Consider the following 10,811-nt stretch of genomic DNA (forward strand, 5'->3'; position numbering starts at 1 on the left):
GTTACCTCAGGCAGGGGGTGCGAGGGTGGCTGCGACATGGCCGCACCTCAGCCTGGGTGGCCCTGGTGGGCAGGTCAGGCCTTGCCCCGCGCTCCCCCTCTTCCTCAGGCCCTGCTGTGGTTTTGCAATGACACCCTGTGCCCCGTCTCACCAGCAGGCGGCTGCCTGCCTCTGCCCTCCCCGAACCGTTCACCCGGGGCTGGGGGCTTGGGTTGGGCCTGGGGCGGCTTCTTGGGCTGTAACACACGTGGGCTTTCCCCAGGCGTTCCCGTGTGTCTGGACAGGCTGGTTGTACTGCCTCGGTGAACATTGCCGCATCTGCAAAAAACACCAAGCGTGTGGCAGGGTGAAGGTTTTAGCAGATTGTTTGCACTGGCCAGAGCGGAAGGGTATGAGGTGCCCAGGTGAACTCTCATGCACCTTTCGAAAATAACCTGTTTTGATCTAAACTTTGGGCTGAAGGTTATCCTGGCTGTCACCACTTTTGACTTGCTTGCCTTTCCAAGTCTTGAGGTAAACAAGCTGTTTCCATTGGAAGTCGCTTCGTTTCCTTGCAAATGCGCCTTTTCATACGGCATCAGCATTTCACATCCAGGTGCTCTTCAAGCCCTGGAGGCTAATGCAAGGGAAAGCCCATCACCACACCCCTGGGCATCTGGAACATGAGATAGCACCTGGGATTTGTTCTCTGATGCAGGCTGCTGCTTGAAATCTGTCTCAGCTATTACCCTGAGAGTGCTGTGGCACTATTTCTGCAGCTTGAGAGAGAAATGGCACAAGTCTGGTGGCTCACTGTGGCCATTCACCATGGGCATTACCTGCCATGGCTCCCCTGTGACAAGGGCTCCTTTTTACTATGATGACACCAAATCCAGGGTAGTCAGGCATTGTGCTGCTGGGGGGCATCTTCTGCGCGATGCCTGGGGTGTTAGGTTGCAGAAAAGAGTCCTCCCTGCCTTTCACACTGTTCATGTCTTTCTGCATGAACAGGACAAAGACTGGAATGGTTTGTATGTTTCCATATGGATATTCAAAACCATATAAGAGAAATAAATAGCATGTTCAGTTCTGCAATGAAGAAAGAGGGCGGAGGCTAAGTCTTTGGGTTATTATTTTAGCCCATTTTTGCTTTTCCCATAGGAAAAACTGCTTGATGACAATAGCTAGCAGCTGGCCTGCTAGTGATTCATAAATATCCCTCATTCATTCATCTTACTTATTAAAAGAAGGACCAAGTAAGTGGCAAAATACCATGTCTCAAAACAATAAACTCAGCCAATATATGCTACCTTGCTTTGTCCGGCGTTTAGTTTTCTATTCATGTGTTGTGTCTTATTCACAGTTGGGCCTTATACCACCTACACATACCTGTATACACGCATAATTCTTTTTCTTTGTGAATCATCTTATAGTTCTATAGGCAAAGTTATGAATGTCTTCACAAAATTGTGTCTCAGGTGCTCCCAGGTTTAGTCATAAATTGGATTATAGTAAAGCAAAACAATAATAGCATATAATACAACTGCTGACAGCAGGCCAAAGCACCACACTCGTTTTTCTAGTATATCTGTGTGGAAACTTCTACATTGGCTCTTTTTTATGATAATTTAGAGGGAAGGAAGGGAAAACACATTACCAATTTCCCACTTTCCCATTTCTGAGTATGGGGCTCCCTGTCAAATCTTACTTCAGCCTTTCTTGACATGGGGAATAGCTATCCTTTTTCATTTATAATATTGTTTTCCTTGAAGAAATCTTGATCTTAACCTTCTGCAATTTATTATTACCTGGGCCTGTGGAGCTGATCTCCAGTTCATATGGAGAGGTGCATGGGAATATTTTTTTTTTTTTTTAAACATGGTAATTCCTTAGGCTTTTAAGAAGAAATCAAAGAGGAGCTGCCAATTGAGATCTATCATGACTGGCAATCCATCTAAGTGACTTGCCTGGAGTGACTGTGAGTATTTCAGGACTATTTTTACATAGATTCCATGTTTTCCTAGATAACTTCCAGTTTCATTTGCAGCATTGAGGTGCGCATGCTGCTAGCTGTGTTACAAGCCATTCTGAAGCTGTGCCACTCTCACCTGTGCTGTATACGGGGTGCTGTGCTGGCGTTCTTGTGTTTTTGGAGGAGGAAACTGGGAATGACTGTTCAAGTGTCTGTAAACAGTGCCTGACTATATACAAAGCTCAGACAGCTGCAAACCTTCACCTGTCTCTCTCAAGAGTTAACATCTGCCACTGGTGCTTCTGTATTGAGTGGAGGAGGGCTGGTAAAATGCCAACCCCTACAGGCATGCCAGCCCAGTGCCCTGCTTGTAGGGCTGATGACTGTGAAAGAGCTGGTGCCAGTCTGCACCATGTAGAAGGCTACTGTCACCAAGAGATGATTTCTGAAGATACAGTCTCATTTCCTTTCTGTATTATGAACTGAGGAACAGTCTATCTAATGAACCTTTGTAACCAGGTCAGCTGTTGTAACATTTGACCTTGGTAGACAGTTCTGATCATATTCCATACTAGACTGAATGTTATTTTTAGTCATTAAAGATAGAAGTACCCTTCTTTTATTTTGGACCAGTTTGATCCATTTACAGCCATGTTACAGTACATGGGAAATGGGGCACTGGGATATTCCAGACAGTGTTGATGCTGGGGAAAATGGACAGAAATATCGAAAGTCCACAGAAAATAAACTTGGATACAGCAAGGGTATTTAATCAACTAGAGCCAACTTAGCTCTTGCACAGTATTTTGGGAATAAACAGGAAATACTGAAGTCCTCCTAGAACCTCTGTGCTGAGGAACAGAGGCATTACTGTTGTCATCACTTCCATTTCTGCCTCAACCACTCTAGGCTCTGGGCTATTTCTGCAGCCACTTGCAAGTGGAGCTAGCCCAGCAAACTATACATCGGTGCTGAGATATATTCGTTGTTCTGTAGAACTTAAAATTAAACTGGATCTTCCTGTCCCTGATTTCCCGTGCATGCACATGGTCCATCACAGCCTGGAGCAGATACCGCCAGAACCATCATTTACACTTGAGGTAAATGATGTGAGGAGGGAGAGTTTCACTAGCCTTGCAATAAAGTCAGGATCTGCTGCTGGCGCTGCCATTACTTATGATTGGAGTTTAACATATAATTGTTAAGAAATCCTTGTTTATTGCATAACACTTCTGATGTGTATGTCGTGATGGTCTGACAATCTTTGAATGCCTATTATGAGTTCTGATTCCCAAGATTTAGGAGAGCTGTCTTAGGAGATGGAAGAATTGTCATTTGGCAAACTTGACTTAGTTTTCAGGGCTTGGATTTCAGCATAGAAGAGACATTTTCTTTAATAAATTGAAGGTAAATGTATATGGATGAATAAAAAGACGTAACAGCAAGTAGATGCATACGACAGAGCAGCTTTCCAGATTAATAACATTGTTCAGTATAACAAACGAAAACAAGAGGCAAGCTGTAGGTGTACAGAGTGCCATGGAATACAGGTAAAGAAAGGAGACAATTCAAGTGAATCATTTGGTTAAAGTGTAAGTGTTGTGTCTCCCTCATTTCTCTTTACAACAGATGCCTTTGATTCAGAGCACAGACAAGATCCCAAAGATTCCCACGGAGTGCACAAGAAGAAATCAAAAGAGAAGAAAAGGAGACTGGCAATCAGTCAGTGGAACATGGATGTACAACCCCTCATTTCATCTTCTAAATGGCTTCAACTTCATGGGCTCAAAAGAAACAAATTGTCCCTATCCCAGATTTTGTCACGGATTGGATTCCAGCACAGGAAAGGTATAAGACAAACCAACAATAGAATAATAAAAAACCCTAAACTTTGAATGGTCTATAGGGTCATGCTGATTTTGCACCCCAGTGTACACAGAGGAGATTTTCACATTGTCTCTTATCTTATGATAATGGCAGAAAGGGAAGCTGTATCCATAGTGGCTGACATTGCCAGTTCAGACAACTGAGGAACTCCCAACTCCTTTTGATCTGAGAAGGACTTAGGATCTGAGAAGGGCTTTCCTTACTCAACTGTCCTGTTGCTTTACCCTATGCTCCAGTTCAAATCCTCTCCAATTTAGCTATGTAACTTCTGCTGCTAAGGCTGTTAGTCTTTTTCCTGCAAATAAAACACTGTAAGATCTCTGTCCATTTTTAGATGGGAAATACAATGTATGCCATGCCACAATCTGTGATCATCAGGGCCAGTCAACCTGCTTGGGGATAGTATATTATTTCCAGGGATCCAGCTTTAAGGAAGCAGTTAAATTTGATTAGAATTCAGGCTTCATTTTTGTGCAAAGTCAGACTACAGAAAAATGTTCCTTTGCCGTTATCTGACAGCTGGAGGGGAAGAGCTTGCTAATAATTATTAATCACTGCCATAATAGTGCTTTGCAGAGCATGGTAAGATATTATTTTCTTTGAAGAGCTTGCCGCCTGAGAAGTAGGAACTGTAATGTATTGCAATTGTTCTAGGTTGCATAATTTAAGATTTTGGCTGGCTTGTGTCCATGGGTCACTCAAACATCAACAGAGCAGATCCTGAAATGCTGTAGGTGAAGAAGAAGCTGTTAAGCAGGGTTAATGTTGTTACAGTGTCATTTTAGGAGCAGAATGTACTAGCTTAGCAGGGTAGCATGCTGTACAGAATAGCTGCTTCGTGACGTGAAATATTCCCACCCCTAATGTTTTCCTATCAGTGGAGATCCTGTAGAAGATTTCTAGCTACTGAAAGAGCAGAGTGCAACCTTTTCCTTAGTTGCACCCACTTCTGCACCCATTTAGTTGTGTAAGAGAACAGCATTATCTGTACCAGATTTTGTATTTTGTTTGATGGACAAATATTTGCAAGGCCTGTCGTGAGGTAAAAAATACAGAAGTTTAATTGCCTAAACCTTTCATTTATTGAAGTCCCATGTAGCTGTTTGGCCTATAAATAATTAAATGTAGGTTTTTCCCCCACTTCTGACTAAACTGCAGCAAGAGCTGTGCTGCTCCATGGGGGGAAAATGAGCCAGGAGCCAAAGGGGACTGCAGCCCTGGCAGTGTCTTCACAGATCAAGATGCAGTCCTGCAGCATCCAAGCACCACAAGCAGAGCAGCATGCTGCTCAAAGTGTCCACAGACAGTCCCAGACAAGATGAGGTGATGAACCAGGTCTAGGGTCCAGCCAGGGGGTGCAGCCAGGAGCAGCGGGAGATGGAGCCAGAGACAAGACTGGAGACAAGGCCACAACATAAGTCTAAGAGCCACATCCAGGAAAAAGAATTGGAGGCAAGACTGTAATATAGGGCTGAGGGGTCTATCCAGGAGAGAGGTCCGCTAACAGAACTTGAGACAGGTACAGCTACAACACAGCTAAAGGAAAGACTGGGTGACCAGGCCTGAGCACCCTGTGGGTGGAAACCCCAGGTGAGGCTGATCAAGGCAATCAAGGCCTGTTAGTTGCCCTCAGGGCCCCAACATAAACATAGCCAGAAAAAAAAGTCAAAAAAATCATAATTAGAATTTCTTAAAGTCAGGAGATCAGTAGAGATGCATGTGCCTCACACATGAATGTTATGCACATGAACCTGAAAAATACTCGTTTGAAGTAACCCTTATGATTAGCAACTTGATCTTTTGTAACCTTTACTGTAGATTATGTGACCACCTTGGGGAAACTTGTGGCTTCTCGATATGCAGATGGTCTGTTTCCTCAATACAAGACAGCACAAGATGGCAGCGTGTATAATGTAAGTGTGACTGACTTGCGGTAACTTCCCTGTGCACTTAGAAGTTATTATCACTGTAGCAGAATGATGCGACTAAAATGTCTCTCCATGGCATGAAATACTTTTATTCTTTGTCTGAGAACTTTATCTTGAATCTTTTATTTTTCTGTTTTGACAAGCTGTTAGTAACAACAATCAGCAGTAGAGAAGCTAGATATCTTTTTCTTTTTTTTCCTTGCAAAGTCTTATGCTCTTGCCTTGATGCAGCACTGCAGTAAATCTTTCCAGACAAGACTGTAGTTTCTAAGCAACACTTACCCTGTCTTGAAAGAGGGAACACTTAAAAAGAAGATGCTCAGCTGAGTTAAAAAAAATAAAATCATAGTCAATAAAACAAACGGGGATGCTGAAATAAGAAGACATAATGTGCTGTCATTGCCAATGCAAAGTGCTGCTTTGCTTAGTGCCAGTGGGTCACAAAAGGCTCAGCCTACTCTATACAGACAGCTAGCTGGATCTCTGCCCAGGCTCATGTTCTAAGGAATGTCTTAGCAACAGCTGCTGGCGGCCCCATTGTTAAGAGGATGGATTCTGATTGAAGAGATACGCGTGAGCGAGGAGGGGAGAGAGTTAATTCATAAAGGATTTTACAGAAGCAAATCGCTTGTCATTTTTTCTGATAACCAGAGTCACTTCTGAAGCACAACGCTTAAAAATGGGGAAAGAACCATTTCAGGGGCCTTTTCCCCTCATTTTTTCCCCATTAATTCCATAGGAAATATCTACATAAGATCTTTTAATCTTAGGACACGTTGGGAGCAGTAGGAAATACATTTCTGGTAGCATTAAGGTAGTTATGGCACTATTCAAGATCTGGTGAGATCTTATTTAGGATATTGTGTACAATATTATGTACAGTTACCACAGGTTGAGAAGAAGCAATTCAAACCACAACAGGTACCGGGAAGAGCTAGTAGGGTGAACTGCAATGGAATGCTGATCTTATAAGAGGGTTTGGTTGACGTATGTAAGTAAGAATGAAGAGGACTAGCAAAGGGTAGCATTATTGCTCTTGAATGCCTACAGAAAGGCAAATTACAGGCATAGGGAAACCCTCAAGTTTTCTATGCTAAAAGACATGCTAGTCCAAGAATAAATGAGTATGAACTGCCATGAATAAATTTAGGCTGGACAGTCAGAAGTTTTCCAGCCCTCAAAGAAATGGGAATCTGGACTGGACAGCTACAAGTGAAGGGGTGGTGCAAGAAAACTGCTTTATTTTAAGATGGATTTTGGTGGGTGTAATGCAATAGGCTTCTTTGTATGAGTCTGGCTGTCATAGGAGGAAACTGGATTTTCTAAGTGCTCCTTCACAGGCCTACATTCCTTTGGCAGACAACCTGAGACTCTACCTGGGAGGCACATTATTGGGCCCTAGCTGACATTAAAGAACAGAGAAAAATACAAATGAGAGGAAAAAGAGGGCAGACTGATACACAAAATATCTTCTCCCTGAGAAATGTTCTTGTTTAAAAACATTTTTATCTCCAAGGTTTTGTACCTAGTCCCAAAAAGGTGGTTGGAGGTAGAAGGTAGCCAGTAAACTAGCTTACATGGGTCAGAGATACTGGGGGAATGTCTTTACTGGAACCTGTAGTGAATTTTTAAACCCCCAAATCATTTTGCATGGTGAACATGTATACATATATTCATAGGGAGGGTCTGCTGTTTTTCATTTTATTAGTGAATCCAGGTTTTTCTTATTTTACTGATATGGTATGGGAAGTTTTAGTTGTTGATTGCAGCTGCCTGAACTAAATTTGCCTAGGCAGCTACCCACAAATAGTTAAGCTGCAATGCTGGGCTTTGTTAGTGAAATAATAGTACAAAGATGAAACATTTTACATTTTCCTTTCAAATGCTAAAGACAAGGTGGAGATTGAAGTGCCCTAGAACCAAACCAGTTCTCCCTTGTATCGCTGTACAAAATTTGAGTCAGTCAAAATTCTAGTCTAAGAAGGTACAAAGTTTCTGTGTCCTTGTTTGTTCACCCATCTGCTCTGCAGCCCTTTCTACATCCTAGCCTATGTTCAGCTCATTCTAATTGCTCCAGTCTTGAGACAGACAAGTCAGACAGCCCACTGGCACTGTCCCATGCTTGTATAAAAAGATTATGAAAAGCAATTAGGACAAAATGCGGTGTCTTTTCTACTATAGCTTAGATGCATTTGTCAAGTATTTGCTCTTGAAATAGTGGAAGAAAAATGGGTTGTTTTCACTGCTACCTTGGCTGGCATATCTGGCACTTGCAAACCAGCTATTGCAGCTGTGCTAAGCTTGGGGCTGCATTTGTATTATTTGTTTTGATGTTCAGTTTCTTTCTTTCCCTTATTTACATAAAGCTGACAGCCAAAAAAGAACTGATTCTTCATTTTGTGGATTGTCTAATGGGAGCTATTGAACTATATAAGCAGCGAATGGAATGGTTAACCAGTGAGAGCCGGCAGATATTTGGAGTGATTCAAGAACAGTGCATTGTCATTGTTTTGGATTTTGGCACTGCAGCTCCAACTGAATTTGATCTATGTCGTGATGCACTTTCTATGGTACTTGTGGAACAGGTGAACCAAATTGCTAAATTCAACCTCATTCGGTAAGCAGAAAGAATCATAGAATTGTAGAATTATAGAATGGTTTGTGTTGGAAAGAACCTTTAAAGGTCATCTAGTCCAACCCCCCTGCAATGAGCAAGGACACCTTCAACTAGACCAGGGACATCTTCAACTAGATCAGGTTGCGTAGAGCACCATCCAACCCGACCTTGCATGTTTCCAGGGATGGGGCAACAGGCCCTACTCAAAAGCCTGTCCCCATCTTTCTTACAAGCCCCCTTTAAGTATTGAAAGGTCACAACAATGTCTCCCCAGAGACTTCTCTTCTCCAGGCTAAACAAAGAAGTCCATGCCTCTCTGTTGCTGGAGAATAAAAAGGAGTCTCATATCATATAGACACGTGTTTGGATAATATGCTTTCTGTAGTGGAAATTGTCATGACTCATGTCATGGTAATACCTGTAGATTTTCCACCAAGTTGCACCCACAGTCATGCTGAACTTGCTGCTTCCATTTAGCAGAAGACCATTGTTACCCTGAAGAACAGATAAAGACTTACAGAACTCAAATACTGATATATGCCTTCTACAAACGTACCACAGAAAACCAGAAAGATAAGGGGGCCTGTGCAATAGCAGTAATGCTCTTCAGGCATCTAAGTATTACAGAGTGAAACAGTGAGGTCCCATCTGACTGCCTAGGCATTCTTGTGTCTCTAGGCATTATAGGTGTCTGCCTTACAGCTAAATGTATACTCCCCCAAGTGCCATAGGCACAGGCATAGTCATTTGTATTTCTATAGATTTCCATGGTCACAGAAATCAGTAGCAGAGCTAGGAAACAATACTAGATTTCCATAACAAAAGACAAGTGCTTGTTCCCTAACAGGAGTAAATGAATTTGGGTTTAGTTACAAACAGAAGAATAGAAGCAGCTATTCAAATTTATGTATCTCTGCACAAATTCTCATATATGCATAAAGGTTTGAACACGTAAGCTTGGGTTTGGATAGATGAATAGAATTTTGTGACTATGAAAAAAAGGATGCAGATATTAGGTCATATAATTTTAAAATTGATTCCACAACGATAACTTGCAACTACACTGTGATTCTTAAAGTTGTTTTACCTGAGCTTTGTCCTACAGATTTGATTCTGGTGCCCTATCTTAATTCTCTAGCTTGTGATATAACTGAGATTCGAAAAGTAGAAGATAACTTCCATAGCTTTTGAGAAGCACATAAAATATTTTATTTAAAAATGATCTGCAAAGCCAAATCAAAGTTGAGGCACAATAATTGTCTTCATCAATTTGGTTCTTTGTGAAAGAGGGAGACAAAGGACAATATAGCATATAAATTATTACCTTAAAAAATCTTGGAAAACATATTTGTCCTTTAGATTTGCAGGAAGATCTTCAAAATAGTGCTTGATGGAATGTCACAGATACTGGAACCAGTTATTTTTTTTAATTTGCTTTTTATCTTTTTATGTACAAATGCACAGGCATACATGCTCATATACTTTGGAATTCTGTACTGCCATCAAGACTAAGGCCTTTGATCAACTAAAATATCAAAAAGCTTAGCATCATGAATTTTATTTTGATGTGTAGATAAAATCAGCCCTACCACAAAAAAAAGCCTGTCAGTTTCAATGGTCTGCACAAAGGTCATGCAACAAGTTGTGGAAAGAGACCTGTGGAAGCCAGATTTTTTTTTTATACATGTATTTAAAAGGCTGATTGTGCTTTTATGTTAAGGGGAGATATGAATTAGGAACTGAATTAGGAACTGTTTTTAAAGTACTTTAGCTCTCTTGACCCTACTTTGGAAACAGTTGTGTCAAAAAAATTATTTTTAAAAAGACAGTATTTCTCTAAGGGTTTTATTTTTCTAATGGTTTTATCTTTCCTCTACTTCTTTTATTGCAAGTCTAGATTTAGCATCTGTGGTTTATTGTAATTACTACTTAAGAATATGAAGAACAGTAACAATAGCAAAGCTCTACTCTTTTACTCTGCTAGCATTATTTGCACTACTTCTGATTACTAGTTAATGTCATTTCCAGGGCTTCTCAGGATCTTATGAAGTGGCAACAGAAATCTAGTCCTGTGTCTGAGCATACAGTAAAGTCTGCTGTTGCGTGGCTCTGGAAGCTGGACCATATGACAGCTGCCAGCCATACCAGCTCTGCTGAAGCCCTGCTGGAAGCCATGAGTGATGAGGCGGTAAGCTCATACATCTTTTCAGAAGCCTCAAGGAAATCCAAGAATATTCAGTGCCAGACTGGCTACTGTGATTTGCCCTGATGAATATTGCAAAGATAAATATTAATGACAGCATTTGGAAAGTTTTTTTTTCCCCAAGTGTAGCTGCATACTATGTTTGCTGATGGCCTGTTTATGTAAATGTACTGCATTTTGAACACAGAAACTTGTTTATGTTCTTTTTTAGAGTACACAGAATAA

The 10,811-nt window shown here is 41.4% G+C and overlaps 1 protein-coding gene across 1 annotated transcript in view; it reads left to right on the forward strand.

The window, feature by feature from the left end:
* The first annotated feature begins 1,917 nt into the window (after positions 1-1,917).
* VWA3B (von Willebrand factor A domain containing 3B) overlaps positions 1,918-10,811 on the forward strand; it is a 68,857-nt gene continuing 59,963 nt past the window's right edge. The window contains 5 exon segments of the mRNA XM_009883132.1: positions 1,918-1,957; positions 3,581-3,799; positions 5,657-5,751; positions 8,133-8,383; positions 10,412-10,571. Of these exon segments, the coding sequence (XP_009881434.1) occupies positions 1,918-1,957; positions 3,581-3,799; positions 5,657-5,751; positions 8,133-8,383; positions 10,412-10,571 (765 nt within the window).

The sequence above is a fragment of the Charadrius vociferus genome, unplaced genomic scaffold (genome assembly GCF_000708025.1).
Source record: "Charadrius vociferus isolate BGI_N301 unplaced genomic scaffold, ASM70802v2 scaffold92, whole genome shotgun sequence".
Classification (NCBI taxonomy): domain Eukaryota; kingdom Metazoa; phylum Chordata; class Aves; order Charadriiformes; family Charadriidae; genus Charadrius; species Charadrius vociferus.